Raw genomic sequence first — 22,715 nt, forward strand, 5'->3', positions numbered from 1 at the left:
TACAACGTCATTGTGTTGCATTTTTCATAGGAATATGCTTCTAGACCTTCATACTCTGCAATAAATCCATGAATTATACAAGCACACAAATAACACTGGCTGAGCCATTTCACTGTGTTTTTCAACTCACGAGGAGCCTCTGTTGTGTGATAGTGAACCTTGAGTGAAAATGATGTTGCAGTAGACCAGTGACAGCTTCACTATACAGTCTAGTCTATACTTTTACTGCTTGCTTTGGGGTTGTGCCAAGGCTTTGAAGTGCATCTTAGAATGTTTACCGCCGGCTTGCTTTTATCTACCTAAGCTCTTGTAGGGAGTTGAGAGTAGTCTGCATGTTTTCTTTTTTATTTTCAGGCTGTCTTAGGTTTCAGGAGTCTGTGCTTCCTGCTATTAGTCTATATTTATAGAACAGGATGAGCCAAACCTTCTTCTCCTATCTCTTTAGACAGTGATTATTTCTGTACTGTATGTACTATGTGGTGCATGTATGATTTCTAATGCACCAAATAATTTTTTTCTAATGCAAAGAACAAAAAAATGCTAATTATATCAGCCTATTGCCTGTCCCTCTTCATGGCCCAGTATACTCCAGTAACTCAGTGTTCATTGCAGCTGTGATACTTAAGAGCATGTGTGTATTTTACAGTTCAGCTCACATTATGCTTCAAAATAAGCATCATTTTAGTAACATTGCATTTACTACTCATCCAGGCCTATGTAACTGTCATACCAGCTGTAAATATAGGGCACTGAAAGTATTTGACACACATGTGCACTGTATGGATCACGACTGAATGCACATGGGCTAATGAACAGAACATAATGTGCGTAAATTCTATAAAAGCTCTGGCAACATACTATTCAAAATAGGAGAAAGGGAGACGAAACAGTAACTGTGTATTTGAGACAGTGGAATTAAAGGCTTAACAAAAGTGTCTGCAGGAGTAGTTTTGTTGTCTGGCCACCTAATGTCTGGCTATGTTTTTACAGGTAGTCCCAGATAAACAGCCTTTAGTAAAGGAGTTGGGAGCCTATTCTAAAAATTGGTAGAAATAAAAAAAAAATAAGGGCAGTATTGTATAATTGTAACAGCTGCTGTTCCACTCAGTTTCTGCCAATGATTGATGATACACTGCAGATGTGTTACTGCGTAATAATTCATCTTACTGTACAAAAAAAAGAATAAATAAATAAAGCCATGTAAATCACCAATTAAACTGCCTAGAACACAAAACGGGTGTGTTCAGAAAGACTGTATAATGTCTGTACTCATTATGATTCTGAGTTCATAATCCTATTTAATGGAAAATCCCATCATTGAAAGACAGATACAGACGTGGTCAAAGTAGTCAGTAACCTTCCATGAAAAAGGAGAATCTACAGTTTCTTTGAAAGTTGGAAATCGACTGCAAGAATCGACACTACATAGAGTAGAACTGCTTTCTTCCTCACTAGAGAAAGTGAAGTAGAAAATTGTCTGACGAGATCTGAAAAAAAAATTCTAGATAAGAATGTTAAATGTGAAGGCTGTAAGACCATGTCCATGCAGTAGACAATCCTTATACTTTACCTACCTTATACAGATCCTTATACTGGGCTCACATTAGGCTTCAAGACCGTCAACATGTATCCAGAATGTGCACAAGAGACAAGACTCACTGTGATTCTGCACTGAATCTAAGTGTTTTAAGTGATAATGGCGTGTCACCATTGTTAAACACTAGATCTGCAAATCTTTCTGTTCTAGTATTTTGTGGTTCCAGTATTGTGCCATTTTTGTTTCCGCTCCTGTCATTGTAAGTGTTACTCAGAGAGTTTATGAAGACATTCATCTAAGTAGATTCTTCCTTTTAATCATTCCATTCAGTCTGTTCAGCAGGCACTAAAACACACATATCATCACCAAAAAATCCCAGGGATTCTGGAGTGAACAGGCACTGTCACAAAACACAGCTCACAACCTCAGTGCTCTTCCCACTGATGTACATTGGCTACCACAGCTGTCTTTGTATTCCATCACCATAACAACTGCCTCAGAACGTCTGAAAAAAAGGGAAAAGCCAAAGTGAATTTCTCTCACTCAGTTTGACTTGGAGATGGTGAGTGTAGCAGTCGGCAGGTCCTAGCAGCATGTCAGTGGCGTGTGTGCGCGGACAGGAGGCAGGCTTGTAGAGGCAGAGGCTGCAGATGGCTCAGTGTGAGAAGAAAACCGTGTGTGATGTGAAATAAGCAAGGTGTTGTTGAGTCTGACCTCTCAGGACAAGCGCTACACAGTATATATGATGTCCCACATGGTGAGTGTCAAAGCAGCTGCTTTTTCTTTTGTTCGGATTCTTGCATGTTCCTCTGTGTTCCAGTAATTAATCTTTGTAGAATGCACGTGTGTGTGAGTGAGTGTCTGGAGGCTTTCACACATGTGGAGGTTATGTAATGACTGAGCTGGAGAGAATGCAATAGTAATGAAAGTTCATTGTGAAACTCATTTGGGATACTGCAGACAGTATGTTATTACATCCTCAAGATATATGCTAGGCTATCACGTTGTTTTCATTTATATTTTTTATGTCCAGGAATAAATTGTATTGAAGTAAATTGGTTTTAATATATTTTTTTTCTTTGGTCTGATGCATTCTGGGCTGTAATGTTATGTCTCATAGCCCAAGATGGATTCTTCAGGCTGTAGTACTCTATTGTGAACTGTTAGTTCTGGTACCTTGTGCATAGCTTTTTTTTCACTCTATACTCTAAAGGCTCAAACCCATCAGCAGAGGTGATGAATATTTTAATCATAAGTCACAGAGGAAATTAAGTGTATTTGTGTGTTCATTATAATTTGAAGGGTAATATTTGCATATGGGCTGGTGCTTGTTTTATGAATATGGTTTTAAATGTCAGTGTTGAACCTAGTGATGTAAATCTGTTTGTCAGACACTGTACCATAATATGTTCCTTACACTTACTGTTAGCTCACAAAGCTACATTAAGATCTATCCATTATTGATAGATTACTGGCATTAATATTGAAAAGAGCTGTCTTTATGTCACTGTGCTTTCAGTGTTTCCCTGGTCTTTTTTGGTTCATCCTATTACAGTGTATAGCTGAAGCGCCACTTCACATGGTCCATTTGCTTGGCATTACAGAGCAAAAATAAACTATTCAAATGCACAGGGAGAGAGCAGTAGCTTTAGTTTTCATCTTCTCACTGCATTATTAAACATCCCCATCCTCACAAGTCTGACATCACCCATTCACAGCTGTCTCTTCCTATGTTTCCCCTTGTTGCCATCCCCTTGTCTCTCCCTATTAGGCAAACCTGAAGAAGTTTATGGAGTATGTGCAGCAGAGGAACATTGAAAAAGTCTCAAGATTCTTAGAAAAAGGCCTGGACCCTAACTTTCACGATCCAGACACTGGAGGTGAGGCTGTCCCTGCAAAGTAATATCTCATCCATGCACTAAGTTGTCAACCTTGATTTGTATTTTTGTTGTGGGTTCGCTCTCTGGCTTGCTCTCTCTCGTTCTGCGTCTTTCCTGTCCTCCCTCTCTCTCTGTCTTTGTGTCTTTTCACTACAAAATTACCATGTATGGATTTTGTGAAATAAGCCTTTTGCTTGCTGGGTAAAGCTGGATTACTCTTTTTGCTAATCTCCTCATGTTTATGCAAATGATTGTCCATTCATAAAGGAGATTTCCCTGTTGGATGACCCATAGTCAGACAGAGGAAGTGTGAAGCGTGGGGAACATGTGAATAGGTTGGCTTAACACAAACAGGAAGCAGTCACTTACTTACAATCATGCCATCCAAGGCAATTTCATAAATACTATTAATAGTAACTACAAATCTTTAAAATTGCATCTTTAAAAACTGACAGCTTCAGTTACTTTTCGTGGTAGTTTTGATTTAGTCTTCTTGCCTATTCTTACATCTTACAGAATGTCCTTTAACGCTGGCAGCACAGCTGGAGGGTTGCGCAGAGCTCATCAAGGTACTAAAGAGTGGAGGGGCACATCTGGACTTCAGAACAAAAGATGGCATTACTGCCCTACACAAGGCCGTGCGCAGCAAGAACCATACAGCACTTATAGTGAGTACTGCACACAACCATAGTATGAAGCTAACGCGTGTCTCGTATCTGCCTGTTGCTAATGCTTTCTTCCAGTCAGACCATCTCTGGCAGAGGGTGCTCGAGCAACACAGTACAAAAGGTGCTTGAGCTATTGCTAAATACACAGAATGTGAGGCTTAACATGCTCTGTTTGAATGGTCACACATATTCACTAATGGCCTCTCATGTGTCTGTGCTGAGGACGGTTGTAACCTAAATGAGTCATATAATTAATTTCCTGATGAGCCAGAGCTGTTGAAATTGATTATTTCCGCTCAGTTGTTGTCATTATTCAAATATTCAATTTCCCCAGGATATGTAACATACATACAGTGCAGTGTGTGTGGAAAGTATTCAGACCCCCTTAAATTCTTCACTCTGCTATATTGCAGCTATTTGCTAAAATTTAAGTATTTATTCCTCACACAGAGCACCCCATATTGACAGAAAAACACAGAATTGTTGACATTTCTGCAGATTTAAAAAAAAGAATATAAGTATTCAGACCGTTTGCTGTTACACTTCTTTGTTTAACTGAGGTGCTGTCCTTTTCTTCTGATCACCCTTGAGATGGTTCTACTGTACACCTTCATTTGAGCTGTGTTTGATTATACTGATTGGACTTCATGAGGAAAGCCACACACCTGTCTATATAGGACCTTATAGCTCACAGCGCATATCAAAGCAAATGCGAATCATGAGGTCAAAGGAACTGCCTGAAGAGCTGAGAGGCAGAATTGTGGCAAGGCACACATCTGGCCAAGGTTACAAAAAAAATTCTGCTGCACTTAAGGTTGCTAAGAGCACAGTGGCCTCCATAATCCTTGAATAGAAGACGTTTGGGACGACCAGAACCCTTCCTAGAGCTGGCCATCTGGCCCAACTGAGCTATCCGGAGAGAAGAGCCTTGATAAGAAAGATATAGTAAAGAAGAACCCAAAGATCACTGTGGCTGAGCTCCAGAGATGCAGTCGGGAGATTTAGTCTGAGCTTTATGGCAGAGTGGCCCGACGGAAGCCTCTCCTCAGTGCAAGACACACACAAGCCCACATGGAGTTTGAGGAAAAACACCTGAAGGACTACAAGATGATGAGAAATAAGATTCTCTGGTCTGATGAGACCAAGATAGAACTTCTGGCCTTAATTCTTAGCGGTATGTGTGGAGAAAACCAGGTACTGCTCATCACCTGTCTAATACAGTCTCAGCAGTGAAGCATGGTAGTGGCAGCATCATGCTGTGGGGCTGTTTTTCAGCTGCAGGGACAGGACGACTGGTAGCAATCGAGGGAAAGGTGAATACTGACGAGTACAGGGATACGGATGAAACCTTCTCCAGAACGCCCAGGACGTGGGCTGGGTCGAAAGGTTCACCTTCCAACAAGACAATGACCTGAAGCACTGTGTTGTATGGACCTGAAGCACAGATCACTTCATTATTTTAGCCTGTGCTAAAATAATGAAGGAGTGGCTTCACAACAACTCTGTGACTGTTTTTGAGTGGCGCAGCTAGAGCCGTGAATTAAACCTAATTGAGCATCTCCGGTGAGACCTGAAAATGGCTGTCCACCATCGTTTACCATCCAACCTGATGGAACTAGAGAGGATCTGCAAGGATGAATGGCAGAGGATCCCCAAATCTAGGATCCCAAAAAGACTAATGGCTGTATTAGCTCGAAAGGTTGCTTCTACTGAATACTGAGCAAAGGGTCGGAATACTTATAGTATGACCATGTGATATTTCAGTTTTTCTTTAATATCTGCCAAAATGTCAACAATTCTGTTTTTCTAGTCAATGTGGGGTGCTGTGTGTACATTGACTGAACTTTCTTTACTCACTATATGATCTTTCTGCTGTTGGTAAAGTATGTCTATGATATATCACATTATATAGCCATTCAGGACTGGAGTGGACCAGGAAAGAGACACTGCACATTGCATACGATCCTTTAAGCATTGTTTCCCACTAAACTTCTTTACTAGACGCTGTTGGACTTGGGTGCATCACCTGACTATAAAGACAGCAGAGGTTTGACTCCTCTCTATCACAGCTCAATGGTAGGAGGAGACCCGTACTGCTGTGAGCTGCTGCTGCATGATCATGCACAGGTCGGCTGTGTGGATGAGAATGGCTGGCAGGAGATACATCAGGTAATACATAAATACACAGCACACAAATAAATACACATACACAATGCAAATGTACAGTAGATGCAGGTTTTTTGATTACTTACAGTATATGTAACAGGAGGTTTCTGTTTTTTCTACACTCCTTTACTTTATTGATACTTACAAAGTTGGTCAATCTACTTTTACTGCAATAGACATTATGCCAGTGCTGGTTGTCCAAGAGGTGGAGTAATAAGCATAAAAATAGGTTCTTGAGCCAGTGCAAGCACAGCATATTGTATGCATTTCATACACATACTGCATAGCCTCAAGGCATGCCCTACTCTGTAAACATAATGAAAGATAGTGCCTACATGCTGTTTCTGATTATGTCAGGGCTTTTCAGCTTAGATTTGAGTAGTGACTGAATGACACTGGAGGTCTGAACGCTTCTTGTACCATAATGAAACCAGACAGCTATAGGATCTCCTGCCCTGTTGCTGAAATTGAGTGTTAATAAGTAGAGAGATGATTGTGAAAATTGTATTAAAATAGTTTATTAAGAGCAGAGACTGTGATGGACTGGCGATAGCTGGGATATGCTCCAGAATCCCCTCGTACCAGGATAATCTGGTCAAGATGATGATTGAATGAGTAAGAATATTGAAATCACGCTACTGTTGAATACACGCACCATTTACAGAACGGTTAGCATTATTTCTAAAATGAAATACTATTTTTGATAGAAAGGTTCAATCCAATTGACAACGGTAGAAAAACTAATTTTCAATATTTACATTTATCTTGTGTTTTGTTTATATACTGTACATAAACCTCAAATGTTGTGTCTGCCAATAATATTGGGACAGAGGCAAAATAAGACTGTAAGGTTTATAAAATATTCAAGAAACAGTTCGACAACAATTCCAAAGTAGATTAAGTAATACAACACAAGGATGTCATAATTAGGTGTATAGGGAGCAAAGATGGCAACTCATGAAGAGAATCCACAAAGAACAAAAAGAAGTTAGGAAAGAGTCATGTTTATCACAATGTTACATCACTTTTCCTTCTCGTTGCTCGTATTGTTTTGGAAAATGGGAACACTGAATACCACTGACTATTTTAGATAGATGAGTTATTCTGTCTGACTGATTGCACTTGAATAATTCTAAGGAAGTAGTTTAGGTTAAGAACGAGGTGCTTCTGGAACACATTTAGTCCAGTTTTGCTGTTGTTTTACACTTATTCTAGTGGTACAGATGTGCACAATAGGAAGAAAACCAACAGCACTCCCAGTGTCATTTGTGTGCTGTCACCAGGTTTGTGCATGTACTGTATTTGTCAATCACAAAAGACAAAACAGTGTGTAGGTGGAAAATAAGCAAGAGGAGTTTGATAAAATGAAAAATTTGAGGTCTCTTTGTATCATACAGTACACGACAGAGGGTCATCATTCATTCCAGAATCACTGCAATTTAAATAAACACTTTGCCTTCAGTAATGTACTGTATGTGATGTAAATTTTGTAGACCTTTATAAATGATAGCATTTTCACAAAGTAGCTCATGCGTATATAAACACAAGCAGAATCAGTTTACATATATTATACTCTGTTACTTTTAGTTAGTTTGTTGTAAAAACTGTTATTTAAGCTGCTGTGTGTATTTAAGGATATTGACGTTTTATTCTGTATCCTGTATTATATTAAATTTATAGCATGGATGTAAAATGTCATTTGCACAACTTTCTAAGAGGTATTCTTGGTTTCTCTTCATTGAATTAACAAGGGTTAATTTGCTAATAAGTCAATGTGTCCTTTCAGGCGTGCCGCTATGGCCATGTGCAGCACCTGGAACACTTGCTGTTCTATGGAGCTGACATGAGTGCTCAGAATGCGTCTGGAAACACCGCCCTGCATGTGTGTGCGCTCTACAACCAGGTACCAGCTCTAAAATGTGTGTGTGTGTGTGTGTGTGTGTGTGTGTGTGTGTGTGTGTGTGTGTGTGTGTGTGTGTGTGTGTGTGTGTGTGTGTGTGTGTTAGACTGTATAATGTTAATGCGGACAAGAGGACAAGTCATGGGGTGGCAAGACAAGCACAAGAGAGTTTAAGACTGTGTGGTGAATTTACTGTAAGTAAAACAGTCCAGTGTCGAGAATGTTTGTGTGCATGTACTTGGTTTGTCTGTGGAAGCAGTTACAATAAGTTTGGGCAATAATAAATAATAGTGTTTGAGCTGTGTGTCTTTTAAGAGCCGTAGTGTCTTCTTAGATCACTTACTGTGTTGCGGCTGTGAACTTGGTTGAGATGTAACGTCTTGCTCAAGGACACATGCAGTCATGAGACTTGCTGTTGGGTCCTGTTTTACTATGTACAGTACTGTACAGTATTTGTGCCCATACGGTATGTGTGTTTATTTGAGTGGTAGTCTGAATAAGATGTATATTTGACCCCAGCCACTGTATTTGTTGCCTCTTGCCTCTTGTGCAATAAAAGAATTTGAAACTGGAGTTCGCTGTAATGTTAAAGTGCTTTGTATTCAGCTTGAATGGATGGTTAATTGTTCTTCACACATTGTTTTACAGTTTTTCTCAGTCGCTTTAGTACAATTCTCAGATCAGAATGAAATTCTCAAAACTATTTGTTCAATCTTCACATCATGATGTCACATGTGCACATCATATAGGCAGTTTATCACTACTTTGAACAAGTTGCAAATGCTTTGGTACATGCATTCAAATGATTATCTATAATTCCCTGCTCTTTGCTACAATATCAATTGTTTATGTCATGTTAAACAAAATGTATTATATAGTTCACTGTGCAATAGTCTTACTCCTCAAAACACCTAGTCAGTAGTTCATCGTATAAATCATTAACTGAAAAATGGTTGACCAAGTTGTCATAATGTGACAAACATATTTCTATACATCTCTATTATATGTTTTTTTTCTAAATCTGTCCTGATTTGATAAATTGCTCTCAGGTGACTTGACTTTCTCTAACAAAGGTGCATCTCATTAACCATCAACTGGCAAGTATTTACAGTATATATGGCTGGAGCACAACACAATGTTCTATGTCTGGCAATGGTGTGCTTACACATATTCCCATAATTGGTCCATACAACACAGAGCATCTTATCACCTTTGTAGAAACTCTCTACAGAGATCTCATCCCTGAAGAAGAGAGGGGTCAGAGTGGAGATCGCCTGCCAAAGTATGTGATAGTTTGGGGCAATGTGAGTTTTCATCACTCCAACATCATCAGGCATCAGGATGGAAAGTTTATGATCATCAGCCACATAAACAAATGACCCTCCTGGCTGCCATTGTCCAGTCTCTTGCAATCAAACAAAAAGGTGTAACTTACATTTTACAGTAATTTTCATCCAAACTTTAGCCAGTAGTACACAGTAATATTTTCTGCAATATAATATTGACAACATGACTAAGTAATTTGACTGTCTTGTTCGTAGACAATGACACAAGGACTTGATATTCTGACGCCACTGACACGTTCAATGACATAAAAACTTAAACTAAAGATTTTGAGCAAGTTACAGGCTTTTGCAAGAAATCCATAGTGTTTTGCTGTTTGTACAAATTGTTTTGAGAAATGCACACACATATTTGCAAACTTCAATTCTGATCTGAGAATTGTACTAAAGCGACTGAGAAAAACTGTAAAATATAATTGATTGAAAACTTGAAGATGTAGTACTTTTCTCTTTCATAAAGATTTCTTTAAAGGTAGAAGGGATTATTATAGGCTACATGCCAGCCTTCACTCTCTGTCTGTACAGTCTGTATCCATTTTACTCATGTACTATTAAGCATGATGGTGATTTTACCTGAAAAAGGGGCAAATATACAGTACTTTGATTTGGCTATAGGACTGTACAGTATTTACGGTAGGAGGAGCAAATTTGTTTTAACAGATGGGAGGTAGTGTTTTAGCTCAACAGTAAATAGTACATTTCATGAGGATTACTTTCAGCTGTGGATTAACAGATTTGCTGCACTAAGTGTTTATGGCAACAGTTTTATGTGGCATCAATAGATGATAAACTACAGTGCCTTCGTTCATAATATTTATTGTTACTTACAGTTTTTCTCAGTCGCTTTAGTACAATTCTCAGATCAGAATTGAAGTTTGCAAATATGTGTGTGCATTTCTCAAAACAATTTGTACAAACTGCAAAACACTGTGGATTTCTTGCAAAAGCCTGTAACTTGCTCAAAATCTTTTGTTTTTATGTCATTGAACGTGTCAGTGGCGTCAGAATATCAAGTCCTTGTGTCATGGTCTACGAACAAGACAGTCAAATTACTTAGTCATGTTGTCAATATTACTGTGTACTACTGGCTAAAGTTTGGATGAAAATTACTGTAAAATGTAAGTTACACCTTTTTGTTTGATTGCAAGAGACTGGACAATGGCAGCCAGGAGGATCATTTGTTTATGTGGCTGATGATCATAAACTTTCCATCCTGATGCCTGATGATGTTGGAGTGATGAAAACTCACATTGCCCCAAACTATCACATACTTTGGCAGGTGATCTCCACTCTGACCCCTCTCTTCTTCAAGGATGAGATCTCTGTAGAGAGTTTCTACAAAGGTGATAAGATGCTCTGTGTTGTATGGACCAATTATGGGAATATGTGTAAGCACACCATGGTCACAGATAGAAAATTGTGTTGTGCTCCAGCCATATATAAATACTTGCCAGTTGATGATTATTGAGATGCACCTTTGTTAGAGAAAGTCAAGTCACCTGAGAGCAATTTACCAAATCAGGACAGATTTTGAAAAAACATATAATGGAGATGTATAGAAATATATTTGTCACATTATGACAACTTGGTCAACCATTTTTCAGTTAATGACTTATACGATGAACTAATGACTAGATGTTTTGAGGAGTACGACTATTGCACAGTGAACTATATAATACATTTTGATCAACATGACATAAACAATTAATAATGTAGCAAAGAGCAGAGAATTGTACATAATCATTTGAATGCATGTACCAAAGCATTTGCAACTTGTTCAAAGTAGTGAGACACTGCTTATATGATGTGCACACGTGACATCATGATGTGAAGATTGAACAAATAGTTTTGAGAATTTCATTCTGATCTGAGAATTGTACTAAAGCGGCTGAGAAGAACTGTAATGCAGTAGTGTGGATCACTGCTGGATTATTAATTTGTGGTAAAACATATTTTGAATCGATTATGCACTTAACACATGCTTTAGGTTTATAAGTTTACTCATCTATTTCTCGATAGATAGATAGATAGATAGATAGACAGACAGACAGACAGACAGACAGACAGACAGACAGACAGACAGACAGACAGACAGACAGACAGACAGACAGACAGACAGACAGAGTAGCTGAAGTGCTGTACTTGAAGATTTGCAACTCTTTAGTTCTTTAGTTCTTCATGACTAGTTTCTTTAGTTCTGCCGCTTTATGATGGTTGAAACTGTGAATGCTAAATGTGCTTAAATGTAATGTGGTTAAAGCTCCTCGATGAGGAACGTGCACTGGGGGTTCTGGAAAAAGCTTTTCTGCTGCTTCACTGTAGCTATACTACTGCTCAGTTCATGAACACTGATGATTACTTCACTCCTCCTCCTGTTTTTCCTTCTTTGTATCCATATTAATAATCAGGGCATGGATCTGCATATGTTTGCATGCTGTATTTTCAAGAGGAGTAGAGCACCACTGGGAGTTGGAAAGCACTGCATTAATACTTAATACAAGTGGTTTGTAACACATCCATGTGACTGAAGCCAATGCATATTCTACTTCTTGCTAAAAGGCACAGGCTCAGAGGTTGTGTATGCAGACACTGATGTGTTATAATCAATGTTAGAATTGTTTTGTTTATACAGTTGTAAAGGTAAACCTAAGACTGCATTCTGGCTATCGACCTTTCCTTAGCTCATGTCTGCTCCCACTGCTGGGGATAGCTATTATCCTGCCAGTATAGGATGAAGACCACATTGATCTGATTGATCCCAGTAACAGTGCATCTTCACAGGGATTCAGCTGGCTCCTAACAGGACTGGATCAGGTGATAATAGGCAATCACCAAAAGAAACAACCTGGTTGAATCATCAGAAAACCTGTAGTTCAGTAACAGAGATCAATAGATCCATATGTTAAATAGATATAGAAAAAGCCTGACAAATTACTTGAAAGATCAATTCTTGGGGCCTGGGTGGCCATTAACATTTCCTTTTTGGGTGGCTACAGTGCAGCAGTGAATATAGGCACAGCAGGGGTCTTTTACCTAGCAGACATCTCCATAGGAGGTGGTTAGATGAATGACTGAGAAAGAACACTGCAGGTAGTGGCAAGTAAGGACAACACTGATGGGTGAAATTAAAGAGAGGTGGTGTACTGTACCACACACAGAACTGTCTAAAGCTGTCGGGCATCTGTGTAGTACTGTGTTTAGAAGCTGATATAGTGCAATGCATCAGTAGCATTAAGTGAACTGCATTTAGAGCATTTAAGGCCTGAGTCTACTTGTCATGTCTTCTAGTTGTTTGTCACAATCTAGTGTAATTACTGCACATGTTTAAGCTCTAATGTACATTCAGTGGAACATAAATATGCTTTATGGTGACAGAGGGAATCTTTAACACTTCCCTTGGGAAATTCTTGTTGCCAGGGTTTAAAGACCTAGAGGTTTGTGGTTCAGTGTCATGTCCAGGGACACGCTGACAGGTGGCCAGGAACCAAAACTTGAGCCACCAGGGCTGGGGCTCATGGACAGCTGCTACAGTATGCCAACTGAGCCATGGTGATGGCTGTTGGCATCGTTACAGACATGTGTATCACTATGTAACGGTATGCAGCTATAGTTGTTTAAACATACTTGGCAAATGAAGCATGATGACTACTGCAATCTCTTTACTAATGGACTTCTATCTAGTATAAGAGTGAAATACAAGACATATGGTTCACAATGTAACTGGCCTCTGTAAAAACCTCGATATAAACAGACATTAATAGGGCAAATTTGGCTGTTGAGGTTCTCAGATCTTTTTTATTTGGTTATTTATGAAGGTAAGATTCTTTTAGCATAACATCAGGAGAAATGTTATGTAACTAACAGTAAATGAGGACATTCAAACTCAGTACTCAGTAACACACTCACAGCAGTAAATATTACTATACTGTAGTATTAAAAACTTTAATATAGTCTTGGATATGTTTTTTTACTCACACGAGGATTTTAGTAAGAAACACTTTGTATTAAGGTACAGCAGTCTTGTAGCAGAACACTACCAAAACAGATATTACTTTTAAAAAGAAGGTTTTCTATATGGTCAAGGTAAAGCATATATTCTTTAATTAAGTATTCCTTTATATCTGTCTGTCTACTTTTCCTTTTTACGCAGTGTGTTTTCTTCTGCATGACTGTGTGCATATCTGTAATGTGTCTTTTAACCCTTGTTACTCTTTTTTTTTTCATTTTTCATGTTTTGTCTCTTAATTGAATTTGTACCTCAGATTGGTGTGAATACAACACAGTACAAGGCCATTCCGTTATCTGAGCCTATAAAGGAAATTACGTGAGCACTCAGTTTAGAAAGTGATAGCAGCCTATATTATAACTATAGTACATATGGCTGAGCATAAAATCCTGCAGTTTATTGACAGTTAGCATTTATCTTCTTTACACCCCTATTGGTCCTATACTGTAGATCATACACACACTATACTGTGCAATCATTATACAATGTCATCTGCCCCCTTTAAAAATAACTACACATTTTTACCATCTATGTTCACATTAACGTCTCCCACTCGAGATGATAACACACAGTTCAGCTCAGTCCGACACCACACACTATAGCTACAGCACCAAAAGCTTTACACACTTGTCTGTGTGGTTTCCTAAACACCTACAGTAAGTTGATGAACAACAGCACATGGCTGCTATTAAGTGAAACACATGTTTAATCAGTCTGTGTGTGTGTGTTCCTAAATGTGGGACTGTGGGATGGTGGAGGTGGGAGTCACCAGAGTCATTGTGAATCCAGCACTATGCCAGTCCTGTGAATTCTGGCCTGAGTGTTAAATTACATATCGACCGCATATTGTCCTGTCTGTCAATCTATAATTGGGCTTTTTTGCCAGAGGGGCCTGTGCTCATTTATGATATTAAATGATATTATGCCACAAAAGAAAGCCATGTTGTGGCCGTGATAAAGGTGGATCTGTTTTCTGCTCATCTAATGAAGCCTCTCGATAACAGTAAAAGCTAGTTTTTATCCTAAACAAGGGTTTATTTGCATACTACTTGAATACAGGAAAAAGATTTGATCATGAAGTTAGACTAGTGCTCCATTTTACAGTGGTTGTACAGTGTGGATGTGCATATGTACTGTAAGTGTGTGCGTTTGTGTGTTCTGTCCCCTCGTACTAATGCAGAGACCAATTAGAGGCTTGGGAAAATGGTACCTTCAGGTGTTCCATGAATCTTTTTTTGTGTGTACACATGTTTGTGAATGTATGTATTCATTCACTTGCATGTGTGTATGTTTTACATATGTTGTACAGTGACATTTACAACTCAGCCAAACACATACATCTGTTTGCAATTTAGGACAGCTGTGCACGGGTTCTCCTGTTCCGGGGTGCCAATAAAGAGATAAAGAACTACAACAGCCAGACTGCCTTTCAGGTACTGCTATATCTAGGAATCACTGTATTACTAGGTAGTATATGTGTTTTATAATACCTTGCGTCTTTAAAATGTTGGAACCGAGTGGGCGGATGTTACTACAATGTGACCTAATGCTGCTACAGTGAATATGTTGATTACCATTAAAAACTTAAGCAGCGTAATGGCTTCCCCCCCGCTGGCTAAACATTGTAGTCTGTTTGAATAGCAGCCGTTGTGGTTGATGAAGTCTGTGTGAAATTGACACTGACAAAGATTTCCTGTGCTGATCAAAGTCCATTTGTGAGCATGCAAGGCAAGCCTGTCTGCACAGTGCCACACATACTAATTTCACATACAGTACTGTATCTGCCCAAACAAGTGGAAATATGAAACCACTTTAGGATAATAAAAAAGAGATTAACAGGACATTTGAAAAAAATGCTTACGTGGTATTTTTCTTTCCTGTTGTGTGTTCTCTGCATCTCTAGGTGGCTATTATAGCAGGGAATTTTGATCTGGCTGAAATCATAAAGGTCCACAAAACATCAGACGTTGGTAAGATGCCATCAGTGGTAATACTGTATATAGCATTTAATATATGTAGTGACTGACAAATCACGACTGGGTGTGGACAGTGGGGAGGCTTGAGGAAATTATTGACAGATTCAACACAGAGGTGAGGAGAAATGAAAAGGAGAGAGGAGATAAATGTAAGAGAATATTTGAGGGGCTGTTGGATCCCTGCAGAGTGGAGCAGGTTTTCTGACACAGACATAAAGGAAAACTCTGCCATCTAGTGTGGATTGGATGGTAAACCCTACATAAAGCATTTTTTCTTCTGGTAATAAAGAATATGTTAATTGTAGTGAGATTTCAAAAATACAGTTTAAAAGCTAAACTATAAATGTTATTTTATGTGTGAACTAAAATTATTTAATTCACAGCCACAATTCTTTTCCCTGTGTTTTTTAATCAGTCATTTAATAGAATATTATTTTGTGAATAATGCAGCTAATGCCCTACTGGGCTTTTCATGCTCTATTGGCTAATTGGCTGTCGCCTCACATACTGTCACGGTGAATCTCTTGTGGTCTTACGTGTATTTCACGCTGTATGTGCCTTTCTCCTCTTAGTGCCTTTTAGGGAGACCCCCTCCTACACCAATCGTCGACGTGTGATGCCTGGCCCCCTGCCCTCACCGCGCTCTTTGCTCCGCTCTGCTAGTGACAACAACCTGAACGGCGACCATGATCACATTCATGGTCAGACCCCTCAAGAGATGCGTGGCCGTCAGGGTCACTCCCCTGTCCCCTCGCTGCGCAGTCTGCCAGCCTTTGGGCAGCAGCAGACTAGCCTTGGAGAGGTAAAATGAAGATGTTGTGTGTGTGTGTGTGTGTGTGTGTGTGTGTGTGTGTGTGTGTGTGTGTGTGTGTGTGTGTGTGTGTGTGTATGTATATTTCAGCCTGAAATGCTACAGTAGATGACCTAGTAAAAGATCTGAGAAGGATGTGTTAACATGGCCCCCATGTGTTTTGATTCCCTTATCTACATAAACACCAATTGTGATGTTATACACACAGCACTTGTCTATTGATTTGTGATAGTTGTCTCTATTTGCGCTCTGTGTCAGACTCGTCATGGTGAGATCCCTGACAGCAGCCTCCAGAGTACTGGCAGCTCTAGGTCCTCGCATTCCCGCTCGCCATCGCTACATCACTTGCATGACGAGGACAAGCCAGTTCCCCGAAGGTCCCACAGCCACGGCTACCCTCATGGATACGGCCCTCGTGGAAGACTCAGGTCTGTAAGATTTCCTTGACCCCAGCAAAATATTATACAGTGTATATATTATTCCCAGTGATTTCTTCACTAGAGGGGCTTCATAAAAAAGGCATATTTTCCTCCTGCTTCTAATTCATGTGTCATGCTTCTTGGCTGCATTCCCTTTAAATAGATAACCTGTGATTGGCCTTGCGATTATGCACCTGCTTGAATCTAATGAACCCATTTGATGTGTTTGAGTCACTTGTTAGTCACCAGGCGTCCTACTGCATGTTGTTCATCTGCTACCGTCTGCCACTGGTGATAAACATGACATAACATCACTCGGTGCAGAATCCTGTTATTTATTCATGCTGCTATCGCAGACACGTGTGGAGATTGTTTTCATGTTGAAGCTTGTGACCTACCCAGAAAAAAAAACGTGCTGTTCATGAAGAATAGAATGTGAAATGTGCAAACTGGCTGGAATCAGGTTATAGTGGCAGATTCAAACACTAACCTAAGACACCAACTGTAAGTCATTTGGCCATTACAGGATATATGTGCTAATTAGGGTGTTAGGGCAGTAATAATAAGTGCCATGGTGGGTGTGTGTCTGGCATATGAGTTTGGCATGAATAACCACTGAAGCAAATCATCTATAAACTAGGGCTTTTATCATACCTCCAAGGAAGAAATACAGTACAGTAGTGTTTTACTGACACTTGGTTTGTTAAGATTTTTCTTATTACTATATTTCAGTGCAAGATCACCTGCGTGCAGTAAACACAAATCTGATTCCTCCGTGCCACACAGTGTGTGTGTGTGTGTATGCAAACGTTTGTGTGAAATAATCAGATGTCTGACAGGGGAATTGCATGACAGACACAGCTTCATCCATACCGACTCTCCTTTAATGTGTTCTCGTCACTTTTATTCCATTTATCAAAGACTCATTAATCCATGGTTTGCAGCTGGAGAGAAGTGAGCATCCTTTATTACATGCCAAATTATTACACAGCATAGAACGGAAAAATGTGAAAGTTCCAACCTGAACTTCAGTTACCGTAAATGAAGCAAATGTGGTTTGTTATTGCATTTACAGTAGTAAACCATTACATACTGTATAGTACAGTAGATCAGCATTAGATAGAGAAACATCTTTTTGCTCTCTAAGTCTTATTTTGTACAAGGTCGTTTAAAGTGTGAAGAAAAAGAGAAGAATAGAAGTTAAAAAGCAAAGGATGACAGAAGGCTCAGCATGGCCGCAGTGTCCTGGCCTCAACGTCCTTCTGTACATGGAGCGTTGAGACCTTGTTCTTCAATGTGAATTAACCACACATCAAATATGAAAGTGAGGTGAATGTATAGAAGGCACAAAGCGAGCAGCTGGTCTCTATGGCCTTAACCTGCACCCAAGTGAGACTGATGCTGCCCTTGAACATTTTCTCTCTACTACTCCCCCCTTCTGTTTTTTTCGGACCTTCTGTTTATGCCCACGGTAACTCTAGAGGCATTATGTGTACCAGGGGAGTGTGAAATTAGCTTGGCCAGTCAACAGCCTGCCCAGTGGCGGATTCCAGCAAGTTACTGTAAATCTCACCATCACTTCATTCTTCTTGGATGTTTGCAGTGATAGCAGGATTCCATAGCTTAGCAGAGCTGAGAGGAAGCATGAGCGTTTCAGCGCACTCTCCTTTTGTGACCGTAAACTGTTGTTAGTTAAAACATGATAGGATAGGGCTGTTTGGATTCAAATAAAATAAATCAAAAACGTAACTTTCACTAGAGAGAGGCCTATTATTGTAAGGGATATAAAGCAGACTATTGAATGTTCACCACTCATTTGGACGAAAGAATGATGGTATGGCAGGCATTTATAAATAACAAAGTGAAACTGAACTGGAGTTGGTTACTTACAGTAAGGTGATGTTCTGTCTGTGCAAAGGAATATTTTTTATCAAGGGCAAACGGTCTTAAAAAGGGCTTTACAGTGTCTGTGACTGTGTCTTTATAACATAGTTTGGAAGAAAACCTCTTAAACACAACAAAATCAATAATCACCAAACACATTAATTTTAAGGAAAAGTGGTTGGATTGTAGTTTTAGTTTTTGTTACATTTAATGCTTATATTGGAATTGTTTTGTTGAAAGCGTTTTACCGGTGTGTGAGGTAGAAAAGTAATTATATGCTTGCTGACTGGTTTAGAGCAGAGAAGAACCTGTAGATGTGTGAATGTGGACAAAGAGACTGTGCTTCCCTGTTCCTGTGCTTTAGTTTGAGCCATTCTGTGTCATCTCTGAAAGGTGTCCCATTCCCTTCACTGTTCAACTGTATGATTTGTTTCCCGACCTCTTTTGCAACTCATACCTTACCCTCTTCTTAGCATTAGTCACGTTTGCTTTTGGCGTGTAATTGAAGACAAACTAGCTCTAAGAGTAGGGCCTTAACTGTAGCTCCCTTTACACCATCCATGCAGTTTTATAATGCAGTAAATGTGCCCAGCTCTGTGTTTGAACATCAAGAAGTATATGAACTAAGTTGTTTTGATCCAAGCCTCCTACAGTACCTCTTCTCAGATTGAGGTGAAAGTAGTTGACACCAGTTGGTCCCTTGTAATTTTGCATAATGATAAAAGTCTGCATGAATCATAGGATGATTTTCAATTCAGCATTTTAATATGCCCTGCCCAAAGAGAACAGTCTCCAACCTCCTTGATGGTCATAAACACCCCCACACCAGGCAGGAAAACGACCATGTGTTTATTCAAGTGCATCAAAGCAAGGATAGAGCAGTGATGATTAGAATGCAAAGTATGATGCTGATAGGCCCGTGTTTATAATGGACTCATCTCACCTTAGCCGGGCTATTTGAGGAAAAAGCCATTTACCTGAAAAGGCAGGGCAGTCATGTGAGGAAATTTTACACTGAAGCAGCTTAGTTTGATCGCATCTGTGAAAATGACATTTAATGACATTTGCAGTTGCATTCTTCTACTTTAGGCCTTTCATTGATTTTGACACAAAAAAGAAAAGTCATTATCAAGCAGTTTGAATGTTGACCTGATCTTAATCAAGCATCTGATAGCTGGAATGCTAATTACAGCCTAATTACTTTTGGTTTCGGTTTAACAGCAACATTTGAAAGCCATAACTAATGTTACCTAAGGTTTTCTTCCGCATGTTGTTTTTCTGTCATTTCCTGATGTTCCAGTAATACAGCACTGGGGGACAAGGTCATTGTGATCTGTGTTAGCTCAATAGCTAATGTGCACAAAGATTCAATGAGATTTCTCAGATGTTTAAACTGCCATCAGGTACAATACAACATGTAAATTTAAGCAAATACTTAGGAACAGATGGATTGTCATCCAAGTTCATTTTGTTGACTTTCTGTATCAGTGCATTTGCTGGATATATTTTCTTTCCTTTTATTGACAGTTGCCATCGTTACAGAGGCCAGACTGGTGTCCTAGGAAACCATGGGGCTTTTGTGATAGACTGCTTTAGAACTTTGTGGATCTGCGCGTGTATGTGTGCACTTGTGTGCGCGTGTAATTGATGTCTTGCACATCTGTATCTTGTAGAAGCCGCTCTTAATGAGGCACAGTGAAAGAGAAGGGGAGATGATCCATTGAAACAAAATGAGCAGGAAAAAAGCTGTTGTGTGTAGTGCAGCACTAGATTATAAATGGTGAGTCACTGGCATGTTGGCATGAATTCTTTTCAAAATATCAAGACATGCAATTCTTTGTCGGAAGCCTTTGTGAAGTTCATAAAGTACTTTGAGCCTTTTCGAGCCTGAGACACTTCATTTTCAATCAGCCCTACTTCCAAAAATAAAGAAAAATGTCTTCATGCTATAAAAGCTATGACATTGCAGTTAAGTCAAATACTAAATACTTATAGATTCTCTAGTCCAAATGAAAAAAAAACAAATTCTGAGATTTTAAACCTCACATGTTATACGTTACAAAAATTGTTTGTTTGGTGCATTGATATAATGTTAAAGTTTAGTATCACTTCAACAAGCCTTCTGACAGCTGACATGTACTGGATGTATGCACTACTTTAAAAGTGACATCGCAGTGAGCAGCTTTTGCTTTCTGTTAAAATGTGGTTGTCAGATTCAGACTCATTCCATGACACTGGCCATTTTAATAAGAAGGGAGCAAAGACCAGCTCCACTTCCTCTCTGACACATATGTCATATCAGTGATATTCCCATGGACAGGGAGCAGCCGAGGTCACACTGTTTACAACCTCTTATGATGTTCACATTACGGGGTTGCAGTGATGTGTGAATTAGGAAGAAGGTTCCAGTCACTGAAATATGTCTGGTTTAGGACATGAGATTTTTTGGCTGTGTCACTTTGACGTAACCTCATCCCCCTGCTTCTCCAGCCCTCCCTCCCTAGTGAGGCGTAACTCCCCTCATCACATCCCTCCTGTGTGCTGCTGATGTTCAGTGGCTGGCCTCGGGCATTAACATGCGGCAGCCATCCCAGCCCCCGAGTCCCTGCGGTAATTGGAAAGCCGTCAACAAGCAGTTGTCTCGATGGAGAGGGGGACAGAGAAGAAGAGGCCGGATGATATTGGGAGAGCAGGGAAAGCAATAGAGAGTTGGTGCGAGAAGGAGACAAGGCTCAAAATGGAAGGAAGTGTAGACAGAAGGATGGGGACGGGGAAAAGGGCACAGGAGGCTGGAATCAGGTGAATGAAAGAGCGAAGGCTATAAATTAACTGATCCAATTTGCCAGATGAGGAATGGCAGGAGACTGAAAGAGGATGAACGGAAGCTATACAGGCATGAAGGGGGTTACAGATTTCCAGTCTTTTAAAGAAATGTTGATGAGAATAGCATTAACCTCCCAGTTCAGTGCATAGTCAGCTTGCTACAGTGTCTAGGACACAAAAACACACGCTTGAGCAAATCCCAGCTCGGATAAAATCAAGCATCTGATTTCATTGAACATGCTTCTGTGAAAGCTGTGACAACGCAGGCAGCGGAATGATTCTACTGTAACAGCAACTTACACAGCAGCGGCGAAGAAGTGATGAATGGAGACTAGGCGGAGCTCTGCCGCTGCTCTATTAGCATTCACCGCCAGACAGGCAGGAGACGCGCGGCAGCCAAGATGAAATTCAAGGAAATGTTGAAAAGCAGAAGGATGAAAAAGTGAAATGGAGGCAAAAGAGGGAGGCGATTCGTGGCAAAGGGAAAGAGGGAGGAGCAACAATTAAAGCAAATGGGCTGGAGCTTTCTGCCGCCCGCCCCACTGCACACAGGCAGCCACACACACTCTGTCGCACGCACGCGCACACACACACACACACACTCACATGCAGTCACAACCACACTCTGGCGCGTGCACGCTCACGGGCAGACAGGCAGCAGGCGATCAATCGCGCCCCGCGCTTAGAGCGCGCGCGCGAGTCAGCGGCGTGTTAGCGACACGCCGGTCGCGGCGTATGCCGTGCTGGCGAAGGTGCAACGGCAGCCGTGGAGGGGGCTGTGGGCGCGCGTGCCTGTGCGCATGGCTGGAATGCACATAAAGGGCTTGTGGTGTGTGAGTGCGGGCGATCCGTCAAAGGGGAGGAGAGCCGCGGAGCGCAGCAGCAGTAGCGGCAGCACTGCCAGAGTGTGTGTGAGTGCGTGTGTGTGTGTGTGAGGGGTGGAGGGGAGAGGAGAGGCAGACGCGGCGGGACTCCCGGGAGAAGGAGCGGGAGTCGGGGAGCAGACCCAGCCTCTCTCCTCCACAGCAGGAGCACCAGGACCCAAGGACAAGGCAGGATCTGTAGCCCAGCCTGGAGCACCTGGAACGGGGGACACTCGAGGGATATCTGTCTCTCTGGAGAGGGGAATTTCGGTGGTGCCCCAGCTCAGGATGTATTTGACTAAGGGGGGGCTTCCAGAGACGTCTAACAAACCCACACAGAGACAGAAACATTTTCTCTCACCGGTAAAGCTTTCTGATTCTACCTCGGCCGGGATGCAGGGGAGAGGGGAGACTTAGAAGGAGAGGGGAGAGGGAGCGA

General features: G+C 40.6%; 1 protein-coding gene across 10 annotated transcripts in view; it reads left to right on the plus strand.

Annotated features, from left to right (window-relative positions):
* The window catches only part of shank3a (SH3 and multiple ankyrin repeat domains 3a), a 116,742-nt gene that overhangs the window by 50,125 nt on the left and 43,902 nt on the right, over window positions 1-22,715 (plus strand). For all 10 annotated transcript variants that reach the window (XR_005897851.2, XM_041071335.2, XM_041071336.2 and 7 more), the window contains 8 exons: window positions 3,309-3,417; window positions 3,934-4,085; window positions 6,087-6,254; window positions 8,038-8,154; window positions 14,856-14,933; window positions 15,404-15,470; window positions 16,049-16,278; window positions 16,546-16,715. Coding sequence is in view for 9 of the 10 variants with exons in the window: in XM_041071335.2 (XP_040927269.1) it covers window positions 3,309-3,417; window positions 3,934-4,085; window positions 6,087-6,254; window positions 8,038-8,154; window positions 14,856-14,933; window positions 15,404-15,470; window positions 16,049-16,278; window positions 16,546-16,715 (1,091 nt within the window). In the remaining variant the exon portion in view is untranslated. The remainder of the gene's footprint in view (window positions 1-3,308; window positions 3,418-3,933; window positions 4,086-6,086; window positions 6,255-8,037; window positions 8,155-14,855; window positions 14,934-15,403; window positions 15,471-16,048; window positions 16,279-16,545; window positions 16,716-22,715) is intronic.

The sequence above is a fragment of the Betta splendens genome, chromosome 6 (genome assembly GCF_900634795.4).
Source record: "Betta splendens chromosome 6, fBetSpl5.4, whole genome shotgun sequence".
Taxonomy (NCBI): Eukaryota; Metazoa; Chordata; class Actinopteri; order Anabantiformes; family Osphronemidae; genus Betta; species Betta splendens.